This window comes from Eretmochelys imbricata, chromosome 8 (assembly GCF_965152235.1).
Source record: "Eretmochelys imbricata isolate rEreImb1 chromosome 8, rEreImb1.hap1, whole genome shotgun sequence".
Taxonomy (NCBI): domain Eukaryota; kingdom Metazoa; phylum Chordata; order Testudines; family Cheloniidae; genus Eretmochelys; species Eretmochelys imbricata.
This window is the reverse complement of record NC_135579.1, coordinates 70,333,408-70,348,348: the sequence shown is the minus strand read 5'-3', so window position 1 is coordinate 70,348,348 and position 14,941 is coordinate 70,333,408. Positions and strand designations below refer to the sequence as shown.

Sequence of the window (14,941 nt, the reverse complement as noted above, 5' to 3'; positions counted from 1 at the left end):
AGGAGGGTGGAAGACCACGAGTGTCGAGGAAGCCCCCCCGCTCTGGGCCCAGGCTAGCCTGAACACTTCTCCCTCCTGAAAGCTGCTGTGTTATACCTTCTGATTGCGTTGTTTTGTTGCATAGTTGTTTTGTTTTCTTTGGTAATTCTGTAAGCGTTACCAATAAACTTTCTTTCTGTTTCAAAAAAAAAAAAAAAAAAACCTTCCCTGTTACCTTACCCAGGGGAAAGGGACCTACTTAACCTGGGGCTAATATATCTGCCTTCTATTACTCTCCTGTAGCCATCCGGCCCGACCCTGTCACAGTATATTATTAACACACTAAGCTATTAGAGCGGACCCTTTAATTGGGGTTAAGTATCACCTGATTTGAAATACTGATGAATCAAGTACTGCATATGTACGTCTAATCAACCATCTTTGCTAGAACACGCTGATCACTCAGGGAATGGAAACTAATTTGAAACAATAAATAAGGAAAGGAGAAAAATAAACAAAAATTGAAGGGGAAGGGCGAGGTAGCTGCCCAGTCAAGTAGCTTCCTGTCTGATCTTTTAAGAGTGGCTTTTTTTAACCTTTTCTTTTTATGCTTGTCTGTTTTCTTGGCAGCTTATATACTATGTGGCTTAAAGGCATCTCAGACCCTTTAGTTGAGAAATACCGGTGGTCATTATGTTAAGTGCAGACACAAAGCATTTCTGACCAAGCTGCAGAAGTGATTGCATAAAATCAGAGCTTCTATAACATCTCTCCCCACAGTCTAAACTTAAAGATATCTGTATTGCTTTTCTGAACAACATGTAATAAACAGGCTGTCATAATTATAAGTTCAAAAGCCCTCAATGTCAAGAAGTTAGAAATATATATTGCCACCCTTGTGCACTGTGGTAAACATCATCTCCTTTCCTTTTAAAGGTAGTTGCTTTCTGATAACATTAACACCACTCTTTCAAAGCACTGTACTAGAAGGACGCTGCTCTTGCTGACGTTAATTGGAGACAAAATGGTTAAATCTCCTCCTAGTGCTTTGAAGATCTGAGAAATAGGTCCCTGACTTCAATGTACACAATAGAAGTTAAAGATGGGTCAACCTAGTGGTAACATTTCGTGATACTGTTTGGTAGACTTGAACTTAATCCTTGCACACATTTCTCAACCTCCCTTGAGAATGCAATGCTTCTGAAGGGATATTTGAACTGTATTCCCTGTAATGAGCTCATGTGATATTTATGACATAAACATGACTTTACTCGCCATCTTTATTCAACAGCCACTTATCCATCCTCAGCACCAAACAGGAATAATTACAACTACTGCCAAACGATTAAAGAACATCTCTCATGACTTGCAAGGGGACCAGGGCTTAAGGGTTAAGAGCTCAAACCTCCAGGATTCTGAGTACCTTCAGAACCCACTGAAATAAAAGCCAACATAGACCGTCAGATTAATTTGGCTCAATTTTAATACTGCTGCATCCCCCACCCAGTGTTGTTTAACATATCCACTAGTGATAACATCAAATGATCTCTGCTAAGTGTGGACAGAACAGAGCCAGCATTAGGAGATCTACTGCCCTAAGCCACTTGTACCAGATCTCAGTCACCCATGCAAAGAACTTCACAAAACTTTGCTGCTTTTAACATGTTGCCATCAGTAGCCCTCTTGCTCAGCCTGTACAGCCAGCCCTTTACAGGGGCATCTTTGATGTACTTTTTGAGAGTGGACTTCTCAAGGCTGACTGAGAGCAATTCAGACGCAGAACTACTAAAGAAGACTTTATATCAGCTGTATGATAGTTCCATAAATAGTTAGCTCTTCCCCCACCCAATTTTTATAAAAGGGAGTTCCAGGTTTTTTTAGCTAAGGCTTCAATATTCCACCAAGGATGCGCCGACCTTAAATAAATCCATAACTTAGCTATGAAATACAGTTTTTTTTCCCTTTTTCGTCTGACTTTTTACAGTTTCATGGTGAGAGAGAAGGGAGAGTTCTTTTCTGTGAGCTCTTTATTCCCCAATGGCTCTCCACAGCATAGATCCATCCCATAAAAATAAATTAAGTCTACCACTGCTGGAGGAATTTGTGGTAAATCATTCAACTGGGTGCATGGCAAGGTTGGTAAATGATCACTCTCTGGAGTATAGAGATGGAAGTCCTGTACTGTGGCTTAAATTGACTTTCTTGGCATAGAAAGAGTAGGCTGTTTTAATAGAGGCCTTATATTAATGGCACAGCAAATGTTTTTGTTAATCATATAATATGTCCAGTGTAGCACGATTATCATAAAATACTGGTCTACAGCTATACACACCTTTGATTTATCTGGAAGATGATTATCACAATCCATTCTGTCTAGGGAATTGTCTTCTTGCTCAGTTTCTTTCAGAATTACACATAAACAAGGTTCCAATTAGTGGCAGATATTTCAATTGAGACTATATTCTTGCTCCTTTGACTTCAGTGTTTAGCTCTGATGCTCTGTCCAGTAATGTCAAGTTTGCTGGTGAGACAGAGAAAGCTAACAATAGAATTTTGCTGGACTGATTTGCATCATTGGAGTAAAAGTGAGTTTGAGAATATCTTTCCACTACATTTTTGTTAGTATTATGTTATCCAGTTGCACCACTAGGGCACTTCTGTTATATTTTAATAAGTGCAAAAAAGATACGTAGTGATGGGATATAGTAAAGTTTCTGAGGATGCAGTGACTTCTGGTAAAAGTATTTCAAGTCACTTACTGAACTCCTTTCAATCCTATTTTCATTTCCTGCTGCTGACTTTCTCTTTTTTCCCCCCTTTCTCTGTCTATTGCAGTGGCATTAATAAACTCAGTGCTGTACTTGTAATTCAGACACTAGTGTGCTAACGCTTATTAATTCTTACTGTTTTGGAACTAAGCTGCTCCTGATTTCACCCATTTTTTACTGGTCTAGCTCACAAAAATAAGTTGTATTATATGGCAACACAAAACACTAATTTAGGCTTTGCAACAAATAAGTGAAATATATTTTTCAATATCACTTTGAAATAGAAGTCAGTTTAATTAATGCTAAATTACAGTCTAACCCCCCAGAGGTCTTATGACACCCATATACACATTAAATAAGTTAATCATGATGAATATTATTATGTTATTTAACAATAGAATGAAACCTGATTTTATTATTTGATAGCATATTTATAGTAAACAATCTATCTTTACCTGCTTTACTCTAATCATTGTATTATTTCCCTCAAACGCAGGTTTTTGATTTTAGTCTGAGGGAAGAAGATCTGGAATTTTTAGATTCTTTGAACATCAACAAAAAACTGATTCACCTAACCTATCCGTTATGGAAAGGATAACTTCAAACCAGATTGTTCTAACCTGCAACAACTGAAACACTAATACATTTTGAACTGCACAAAACTGTTTCACATCTACATTGTTCTATTACCTTTAAAGCTCCTGTCAATAGCTTATGATGTTGACTATTATATGCACAAAGTGAATTAAATGTGGCTTAGTTTCTCTCTTCTCACACACACACGTTTCTTAATACTCTGTTTCTCTGACGTCCAGGTCTTTCTGTAATATTTTCTTCTGATAGTTTGAGTTATTCTGTTCAACCTCACCATATTTGAATTCAGCTGCTACTGTTTGGGACCCTGCTTCAGTCAAGACTTGAACCAGTTTATATCTATTGGAGTTCTGGCACTCCGGCCCAGATTTTCAAAGGTATTTGGGCACCTAAAGATGGAGATAGGCACATAGTGAGATTTCCAGAAGCATTTAAGGTGCCTAACTCTAGTTGAAATCAATAAGTTAAGCACCTACGTGCTTTCGAAAGGTACATTTTAAAAATCTAAATACCTTTAGGAATCTGACTTTAATTTCAGTGGAAGCAGGATTGTCTCCTCAATCCAGCTTTCAGTTATGGGCAAAACTCCTTTTCACTTCAGCATGTTATAACGTGTTCAAAGTGAGTTTCTTAATAAAAAAATAAAACAGTACTTAGTACATCCATCTGTGCTTTCCATAAGGAAGTAAGTAGCCGTATTCTGTTTTACAGATGAGGAAACTAAGAGGTTAAGTGACTTGTGCAAGCTCATATAGCAAGTCAATCACAGAGCTGGGAATAGAACCAGTATATCCTGATTTGTAATCTGGGATTCCGCAATTGGACTGTGAACAGAGTGCTAAATTCTGATCTTTGTCACATTAGTACAAATCCAGAGAAACTACTGAAGTTGGGTGTAGTTACGCCTGGTTTACAGTGGTGCAACAGAGATCAGAATCTGACTCAGAGTCTCCATTCTGTAGTTTACATTTCTCCCGTTTTCATTTAATTTTGTAAATTCTTCCAGGACACTGCAGGCCATTATCTGAACTCTTCCTCAGTTGGGCAAAGCTACGCTGTTGGCACTCTTACAAGGACCATCAAGTCCTGACTTACTTGAAGGAACAGCCCTGATAGCTCTCATGGTGCCTGATCTCCAGTCTTCATTTTGTCTTATTAAAGAAACAAGCACTTTTTGCATTCAAAGACTCAAAGGTTTGACTGCACAAATGATTGTGTGCAAAAAATTGTGGGCAGTCTACAAAAAATGTTCAGAGTGGATAGTGGGGGAGTCGCACTCAGAGGCTTGCTGGGTGAAAGTAGTCACTGATGCAGAAGTTTGAGAACCACTGCTCTAACTACTGGAAGCAGTAGTTAAACTTTCCCAGTCGCATGGTTTCCTGACACCCAACTTTTTAAGAAAACATACGGGTGAAGTGGCTGCTCTGTAACAGTCCACTGCTAGACATTTAACTATACTACATCCCTCCCACTGAAATTTGCTTTCTGATGTATTTGAGATTCAGGGACAATGTCCCTTTGTTCTCTAATTCTGGGCTAAAGATAACCTTTCTCCTGATCTTGAACACAGGTGATTCCAGAGCAGAAAGTTCAAATGAGCCAAATACATGGAATTTCAGAGATGTTAGATTTTATAGCAGGATAATTTAGGATGTATTCAATACAGCATTCCTTCACAGTGGAGCCAGCAGTCATTTTAAATTTAGGAAAGTTAAGAGATCTAACAGAAAAGTTCCCTTTCTGTCGTTAACCAGGACGGAATGAAATGCTAGTGTAAACTAGTTCATTAATAGACAACAACAACAATGGTAAATAGTGCAGATACATATTCAGGTGACCTACTGTATCCCTCTAAGAGCCAGCTACTCATCAGTAGCTGGAGATAAATTTCTGGCCATTTCCTATTCAATATACAAACTCACAATATCTCTGTTCACACTGTTTTTGAGATGGCATTCCTTAAGTAATACATAAGCTTTGGGTCATCGTTTTCACAGTCTCATTTCTTAAAAAAATATGGGGCAACTGTTATCTCAGTAGATCTTCTGAAATTTACCTGATATCAATTATACAAGAACTTAATCATCTGAATTGGCCTGCAGCTTTACTTTGACACAAAATGTTCATTTACATTTCGGATTGGTACAATAAGAGTGAAAGAAAAGAAGAAAGTCACAGCACAGCTAAAAGAAAGACCTTGGCCAAACTTAGCCCTGATATACATGGGTGCTTCTCCTGTGACTTGCAATGGAATAGCAAGCACATCAGTGCAATTGTGCCCGGCTTTACTGGGGTGATTTTGGTATACACGCAAAACGAAACTATTTATACTGAAAAAGTGACAGGACAGTAACACTTCATGTTGTGATGTAGAGTACCCAGGTGCAGAACCAGTTTGGGATATCTTGTTCAGATCACAAAGGTGATAAACTCAGTAGATGGGGAACTCACTAGATATGCAGTCACCTCCTGCGGGCCAATTCCTGGAGCAGTAACAGTGCCCCGTGGAGATGGGTACTCATTAGCTCTTTATGCACTCTTATTGTCTCAAGAGAGGAAAGTGTACAGTTTAAAGGGAGTAGAATGGGGTAAGAACCTCTGAAAGAAGGGTGGGGAATTCTCCTTGTCCATATGGATTCATTATGGAGAGAACCTATCCTTGGACAAATGGGTGCACAGCAGAATTAACAAGTCTTTGCCTCTTGCCTAGCTCTTGCTTCTTTGAAGCTCCACTTGTCTTTTCACAGTTGATTCAGGTTAGGTAAACAGCCTGTAGCAAAATCAAACCAAAAGTAGCCCTGGAGTTTGCTTCTTTTCCAGTACTGTATCAGCTATTGTGACTCAGAAATAATGCTTGCATGAGACAAAGTGCTTATTCTCAGATATCAGGATAAGAACCGGAGTTATTCAGCCTGTTCAATATAGCCAGAAACAGAAAAGTTTGGTTTTGCCTGTGCTCCTGTAGTCTGTAACCCAGTGAAAAGCACCAAAAGGACTCATTAGAAATTAGCCTTGGAAAAAGTGCAGAAGCAGAGGAAAAGGCTGGGAGAGAAGAAAAGGAGGAGATGCACCTGGAGGACAAAAAGATCACAAAAGAAGTGTAGGAAAGATAGTGACAAATAACATGCATCATGCCTGTTCTAGGGAGAGTATCTGAAAGGGTAAGAAGATAATTCAGCCTCCATGTACTTTGCTGAGCTGCCAACACGGATGTCAAGTAGGGGTGGTCAACCAGCATTGATGCTGGATTTTGTGATGTGGGCACCTGATTCCTGAGAACTGGATTGAGATTACCAAGCCATTTTACACAGGCCACTGAATAGTCAGATGAGAACAACTTCAGTCAGGACCATTTTAGGCTGGATTTTGACCAGACACCTAAAAATCAGTACAGAGATACCCTGAGTCATCCCCAAGTACAGCACGTTACTTTCATGTACTGCTACCTTAGAGTAAGGTTACAGAAGAATGTATTTCCTGAAAAGAAACACATTTAAAAAGATATCTATTAACTCACTTCCACTTAGTTGTCTTCATAAATAAGCTAAATAAGGGGTGTCACTAAAATATGCAACTTGTGTATGTAAGGCAGTTACAAGGGGATGCATATGTCAACCTCAAGCATGATTTATTTTTGCATGACTTTTCTGACAGTTGCAATTTAACCGCTGTATTTTCCTCCATTCTCAAGAACTTTCATGATTCTAGTTTTGTGGTAGATGAGTAAATGTCTGTTTTCAAGTACAATTTCAGCTGAATCATTCAGGGAGAGGTGTGGAGCAATTGAAACATGACTATCGACGTAAATAAAATGAGATGCTCTGGTCTGTGTGGCAGTGTTATTGCCAACTGAATTGCATGTAATATTATGAAATAAAAGACCTAATTTATTAAAATCTTATTGCGTGTCGTGATGTTCCTTTGTATTGTGATCTTGGGTGGGGGTAAAGAGAACAGTGCAAGGGAGGGGAAGAAGGTTTCTGCATGGTTAGCCACACTGACCACCCAAGTAAGGGTTAATATTCCAAACACTACAGAATAGTATTTATTTCAAAAGTTTAAAAGGAGAGTGAATAAACCCCATGTAACACTCACTCTCTCTCTCTCACACACACACACACACACACACACACACAAATTCTCTATCCATGGAGTATCCGCCAACTCTCTCTCAGCACCAGTCACTGTCACTGCCTTTTTTGTTCTAATAATAAATAATGAATTTACAATATTTAGCATTTTTCAGAATGAAAGTGCTTCACATCTTCAGATATTTACAAATATTAATCAATCCTCAGGATGCCCCCCCCCCACCACCACACCCAGTGATGGAAGTTCAAAAGGTAAGTGGTTTTTTTTTTTCCTTTATACAGATGGGAAATCTGATACACAGTGAATTTAGGTGAATTACTCATGGCTACACAGGGAGTTAGTGTCAGATCTCAAGTGCTATTAGCTACCCAAAATATGGTCATTTCACTAGCCCACACTACCTTTTGTAGATAAGAACGTTACCACAAAAAGGGGTCAAGTATAACAGTGTGGCACAAAACAATGAGAAATGTTCCATTTTTAGAGGCAATAACAACAAACCTTTTATTCAACTCATTCCACAAGTGTTGTTTTTAAAATCCACAGCTGGAACAGAAGCATATGAAATGACATACAAAGGGCACACTGTGACACTATTTTTTGGTATGGTCTCCATCATTGTCATCCTGATTTCTTTACCTCTTAACCCCATCTAGAGAATCTCTTGGGGGGGAAAGAACAGAAGAGATGCTGGAGTTTCCTTCTCATCTGTGACAAATCCTAGTTTGGAACCCGTGGTCCTCTATTGTTGGCTGGCATAGGAAAGGTAGATGTTGGAATTAATGGGCAGGAGGGGGAAGAATCAGGGACAGATTAGTTATTTGGCATAAAAGGCTCATGACTGTGACCGTTGGCTCTGGGGTCAATATGCTCAGGGGTGGCAAGTTATATGGGCCCATGGTGCCCGTGCTCCAGAAAATTCAGAGTCCGGGGACCCAGCTCCACCAATGTTTGGAGCAAGGTCTTTTCCCCAGGCCCTGCCAGCCATCCCGGGCACCTCCCCTGGAGCATCCCCCAGCCCTGCCTGCTGCTCTTGTGCGCCTCCCCTGGAGCATCTCTGCCTGCGCCCTGGGCAGCTGCCCTGCTGCTCCGCACTGCGCTCCCTCGCTGGCCACTGCCAGCTACAAAAGGGGGCAGCAGGCTGAGGAGGGAGAAGGCACATGTGTGATGGCAGCCCCCACCCCACCCCCGGCACTCACCACAGGGGAGGCGAGGAGGCTTCTGGACCTGAGAGGGGCCAGGCCCTTAGGAGCACATGCAGTGACAGTGCCTGGTCAGTGTGCTGCCACGGGGGAGAGGGGGCCCCTCCCTCAGAGCTTGCTGTTGCCAGCAGGGAGAGGGCTGCAGGGACTGTGGAGTCCCTCCTCTCTGGCCCCAGCCCTGGGGCAGCCTGCCTGCACCCCAAACTCCTCATCCCCAGCCCCGTCCCACCCCAGAACCCGCATCCCCAGCCAAAGCCCTCACCCTCTGCACCTTAACCCTCTGCCGCAGCCCTGAGCCCCTCCCACAGCCAAACCCTTCGGCCCCACCCCATTAATTTTATGTGCACCAATATGCAGGTGGGGGTGGGGAGGCAGGACTTTGACCCATTCTGGGCACCACCAAAAATGATACAAACCTGCCACCCCTGAACTGATGATGCTGTCATCGCACATGGTCAAGGAGTGCAAGTGGAGCACACTGCGCACAGCATAGGCCATCTGCTCTCAGGAGACAGGCAGGTCCTGGCATTAACACTTGGAGCTGCAGGAGCCTGCCAATGTCTGCTGGTGGAAGAGGGGAGCCCAGGCCTCAGTCGTCACTATCCTAGTGTTGGCGGCAGAAGGGCGGACGGGGTCCCGGCTGCTGCTGTGGTACTCCTTGGGCAGCAGTGAAAAGGAAGAAGACCTGCGATGCCATCACTTGCCTCCAAGGACGGAAGGAGGGCGTTCTCCGGGCCAAACTGCTGCTTTCCCAGGGGAGCTGATGTACAGGTTTCCACTCACCTCACATTTGCTCCGCCTTGCCGGGCAGAAGGGTCTGTTAGCTCAATCCAGTTTGCTTAGCAAAGCGGGCATCTCGACAGGCATTTCAAGCATGCTAAGCCACCTAGAGGGAGCCAACACGATTCAAAGACAGCCTTTCCCCCTGTGGGGCACTGATGCCCCCGGGGGAGCAAGGATCCCAGAGAGGGTGACATTGCCTAGTGCCTGAAGCAGGGGGCCTCTGGGAGGTGGGAGATTGGGATGTCTTTTAGGCACTCAAGGGTTAAAAGAATGAAGTCATTTCGTGCTAGGTCTCCCCCCACCTCCTCTGGCTGAAATCTCGGGTCTCCCCAGCTCTGCATCCTGTCGCTGACTTGGCTATGAAATCTGGGGGTAGAAGGGAGAGGAAGAGGCTAGCCCTGCTTTGTACCAGGCTAGCTCCAGAGTGACTCCTCGAGGGGCTTCCACCAGCGTTGAGGCTGGCTCCTCAGCGCCTCTTCCCATGTGTGTTTTGTGTTAAACACCCAGCCCCCGAGCTGCTAGAGCCCCTGCAGCAGGAGGGAGATGGGATTAACCCTTCCGCGCCGGCAGCGGAGCGCCGGCTCAGGCACCGGAGAAAAGGGTGGGAGGAGAGCTGAGCCTGGCGGCCCGAAGCTTCTCTGCTTGACTGATTTCAGTTAGGACACCGCACCCTGTCTAGGGTTCAGATCTCGAATTCAGCTGTGTGTGTCAAGGAACCCAGCAGGGCAGATGCAACGAAATCAGCCTGTGGTTACTGAAGAGTTAAAAAGCTGCTTAAATCGTCTCTTTAGAAAAATAGGAAACCGAAGGGGTGGAGACCACTAGCTAAAGGAAACGTTTAAAGCCACTTGCATAACAAAGCCAAGTTGGAGTTCCTTCTGGGGCAGTAGAGATGCAGAGTGCAGTGGCTTCAGAGACTGAACGCTTTCTGAGCAAGGTAAGCATTGGGAGCACAGTTTGGGACGCTGGCACTAGAAACCAGCTTTTTGGTATAAATCCCCGTTTAAAAATCAATGCTCTGAGTGAGTCTTCCCCAGAATAAATACTGGATTACTGACTCAAGAGCTTCCTTCATCGGCAGTTGAGCCTCCCCTTACTTTCTGCTGGAGTAGATGTGGGTTTAGCTTTAATTATTATTAGTCAGGTTTATTACGGTAGTGTACCTCAGAAACATCCAGGAATGGAGACCCATTGTGCCAAGCACCATACAAACACAGAGTTTCTGCTTTGTGATTCTCATTTTGATGAGTGAAGTAGAATAGCCAGTGTTCTTAGCAACTGTTAACTACTCAGCATCAGCAACTGTGTTTGGCCAGGAGTAGGCAAAAGAATATTTCACAGTAAAACTACACAAATTTGTTAGTGAGATCTCTGGGAGAATTTGATAGAGAAGTAATGATCTGATCACTCAATAGATCACTCTTGTATATCACACCTTAACATGCTAGGCACCTGGGACTCCACTTTCTGCTTCTCTACTTCTATAATCTTTTCTTTTCTGCTTTCATTGCATTATTTAACACAGCTAATTCATTTGCTTTTGTTTTACTTCCACCCTTAAGTGGCACCTATAATTTTACAAGCCTTATAAATTTTCTTTTTTGTGTGTTTATACATGTTATATTTGTATTTGCCATAACTAAATTCCAAACTGACATTTGCTCATTCCTTTGTTTCAGACAGACTTACAAAATGTGTTTGATAGCTTATTTTATTTGCTTTTCTGAATTTTACACTGGCACAACTTTTGCAAAGGATGATGTTGCCAAATAGAAGTGAGTAGGGGCAGCTTTTCTGCTTACAGCTTTGAGATGGGTCTCTTTACACACATCAGTGAGCACCAACCCCTTTACCTCTTCTCAAGATGGCATCAGTAAATTGCAGAACTGCCCTCCCTCACAACACATTTAGAATGTTAATAGTGGAAAAACAGTGAGGTCGCTCCAGTCAAGTGATTTTCATGCCGGACTCATTTTGTGCATTTTCAGTTGCATTTAAAACAAATCAAGCCTTTTCTCTTTCTAAACCTGAACTTTTAAAAGGTGTTTCCTATGTCAAAAGTTTGAGAAATTGAGAGAGAGAGAGATGGAACTTGTGTTTTCCACTGGCTTACCTTGGGATCCCTCACACTGGGTGAGATATCGACACTCAGTGCAAGTCCCATTTCTCTTACTTATTTGTGCAAATCTGCATTAAGAAAAAAATTTTATTGGATGAGCTTTATCTATTTACTTTGCTGAGCCATTTTTTTTACATGGTGGGGGGAGAGGGTGAATGGACCTTAGTGATTCGTTTGTGATCTAATATCTAAACCTGACATGCAGTGAAATGAACAGATTGTTTTACATTGTTTTCAGTTTGCCACCTTGTTTGCATCCCTTCCTCTGACTCTTTGCTTTGTTTATGCCCCTGCTTTAAGGGCTGTGGTGTCTGAGGTTACCCAGGGAGTACCGGACACTGGAGCCTCCACCTCAAAGATACTGCCACAAGGGTGGCCGGTGAGGTTTCTACTTGACTTCACCCTCTAGTGGGCGGCTGGAGAAGTGCCACTCAGCCTGGAACCATGGACTCTACCAGCAGCCGCCAGAAGAAAGTTTTCAATGACTCAGTCAGCGATTATGTCAACTCTGAAATCATTAAGAAACATTACAACTTCACAGGGAAGTTAAACGAGAAGGCAGACAGTGGAATAAAAGTGACCTCAGTGGTTTTTATCATCATTTGCTGCTTTATCATCTTAGAGAACATTTTTGTCCTGCTGACCATCTGGAAAACCAAGAAGTTTCATCGACCCATGTACTATTTCATTGGGAATTTGGCTCTGTCAGACTTGCTGGCTGGGGTGGCTTATACTGCCAACCTTTTGTTATCTGGACACAAAACCTATAGTCTCACCCCTGCCCAGTGGTTTGTCAGGGAAGGCAGCATGTTTGTAGCTCTGTCAGCCTCTGTGTTCAGCCTGCTGGCCATTGCCATTGAGAGGTATATCACCATGCTGAAGATGAAACTCCACAATGGGAGCAACAGTTTCCGCTCCTTCCTACTGATCAGTGCCTGCTGGGTGATATCCATGATCCTAGGGGGGCTCCCTATTATGGGCTGGAACTGCCTCGACCACCTGCAGAGTTGCTCCACTGTGCTGCCTCTCTACCATAAGCACTATATTCTCTTTTGCACTACAGTTTTCACTGGTCTTTTATTATCCATCGTTGTCCTCTACTGCAGGATCTATTCCATGGTCAGGACTCGGAGCCGCAGGCTGACGTTTCGAAAAAACATTACCAAAGCCACAAGGAGCTCAGAGAAATCCCTAGCCTTACTCAAGACAGTCATCATTGTCCTGAGCGCATTTATTGCCTGCTGGAGTCCCTTGTTCATCCTACTCTTGCTGGATGTGGGGTGCAAAGTGAAGGCCTGTTCAATCCTCTTCAAAGCTGAATATTTCTTAGTACTGGCTGTGCTCAATTCAGCCACGAACCCTATCATCTACACCTTAACCAACAAAGAGATGCGGAGGGCCTTCATCAAGATCCTGTGCTGCTGCAAATGCCCCTCTGCAGATTCTGGGGCCAAATTCAAGAGGCCAATCATAGGAGGGATGGAGTTTAGCCGAAGCAAATCTGACAATTCCTCCCACCCACAGAAGGATGAGGGTGACTGCCCGGAGACAATCATGTCTTCAGGCAATGTCAACTCATCTTCTTAGAAGTATCCATCGGGGGCATATTTAAAAGCCTCCCCTTTGAAACCTGACAGACAAGAAGCTACCTGCTCACTGTAGCAACTCCAAAGAGATGGCCTAAGTGAGCAAGGTAGCATTAGTTCTGAAGAGGCAAGCAGGGCACTTGCAAGGGTGGAGTTCAGGAAGTGGGACAGACTGTTCTGGCTTGAAAACATTTCCCTATGGAGCATGTTTTGTCTTTGCACTGAGGCAGACTCAGGATTGCCAGGAGTATTCATAACTCGGAAAGACTGATGCCTTGGTGAAACGGTGCCATGTGTGTGTGTGCGAGTATGTGCATGACTGAGAGGCAGAAGGAGGAGGGTGGGAAAATGAATTTTTTTTTCTGTGTGAAGAACGTGAAGTTATTATTTCTTCACTTGCAGAAAAAGCCCTGACACAAAAGACCTTTCTGTACCAAGTTTAGGGATGGCTCTACTATCCTGGGTCACAAGCGTTTGCCATTTGGCACACAGCAGGAAAGAGATTACACCAATGTAATCTAGATCACTGACACCATAGGCTGGCATCACTTTCCTGAGTTTTTAGATGTAATAAGATTTCATCTGCGGAGTCCAAAGCTTTTCTTTAGCAAGATCAGTTCTGTGAAGTTGTGCTGAAAATTCATATTACTTTTACGATCATGAGCCAGACTCTGCATTCGATTACATTCATATAACCCCAAAGAAGTCAACAGGATTGCATGGGAGGAGCTCAGAATAGCATTTGGCCCGATAGATCTATTGATTTGTTATATTGAGTATGAAATAAATTACATGACCATAATAGTTACAGGATAAAACTACAGTTAAAGAGAAAATTAACGTGTGATATTTGACAAGATAAATATAATATCAAGTACTATTGGCATCAGTGTTTTTGCCTGAGTAAGGACAGAGTAAAAACTGAAAAAGAACTTCAGGATTTGGCCCATAGTGTTTCCATAGTAAAGATTGATTAGAAAGTCTGTATAGAATACCATGAGATTCAGAGAAATAAAAAAGGACCTTTGTCCAAGTGAAATGGCTATTGATGACATATAAATGTACTTCCATAACAAAATGCAAGACATTTTTTGACACTTACTTTGTGTTCTTTGATTAGAATGTTCATAATTTCAGGAAAGATATCTGTATTTTATCAATTCACGTAAGAAATACCTTTAATTTAAATTAAATGTATTTGTTTTATGGCATCATTTCTATTACGGTATTTTTCTAACCTGCATTAAGGGGATTGAATGTATTCAATAGATATAATTAACGAGATGCAGAAGTCTTCAAACACCTAGAGCATTACTATAACAAAAAAGTGTATCGGGGTAGCTGAACAATTGATTAATGTACAGTTATTGTCGAAACCTAGAAGTGATTTTCTATAAAAATATTGTCTTTGTAGTATGATTTCCAGTGCAATTAAACTGATTTTTTTCTTTGTTTTTAAAAAATAGTATTTAAAATGTTTTGACTTTTATTGTTCAATTTGCACATAGCTTTATTGATTTCTAAACATTAATAAACTGATTTTTTTAAGATGCTACTATCACAATTTTTTTGTACTATCATAAAGATATGGAGCATGATTAATTGATCATAGAAGTCAATGGAAAGACTCTCATTGATTTCAATAGACATTGGATGAAGCTGATTCTGCATGACATTTCTGTTCAATTAAGGACATAGATCCATAATGACACCTTTATTTACAAAACAATATAAAAGGATACAAGAACATGATTGTTTAGGTGCTCCAATAGAAAGGTGATGGGTGCCAGTAAAAGAACTTGAATATATCTATGCTCC

The 14,941-nt window shown here is 42.1% G+C and overlaps 2 protein-coding genes across 2 annotated transcripts in view; both read left to right on the top strand.

Annotated features, from left to right (window-relative positions):
* Positions 1-7,242, top strand: part of LOC144269525 (putative oxidoreductase ZK1290.5) — an 81,960-nt gene extending 74,718 nt beyond the window's left edge. Inside the window, 2 exon segments of the mRNA XM_077825280.1 lie at positions 3,244-3,321; positions 3,324-7,242. Coding sequence (XP_077681406.1) covers positions 3,244-3,321; positions 3,324-3,380 — 135 coding nt within the window. The 3' untranslated portion in view covers positions 3,381-7,242.
* Positions 7,243-10,233: 2,991 nt separating this feature from the next.
* S1PR1 (sphingosine-1-phosphate receptor 1) lies at positions 10,234-14,673 on the top strand. The gene is made up of 2 exons (XM_077825016.1): positions 10,234-10,355; positions 11,838-14,673. Exon 2 carries the CDS (start codon positions 11,982-11,984, stop codon positions 13,122-13,124), a length of 1,143 nt encoding a protein of 380 aa, XP_077681142.1. The 5' UTR covers positions 10,234-10,355; positions 11,838-11,981; the 3' UTR covers positions 13,125-14,673.
* Positions 14,674-14,941: the final 268 nt, after the last annotated feature.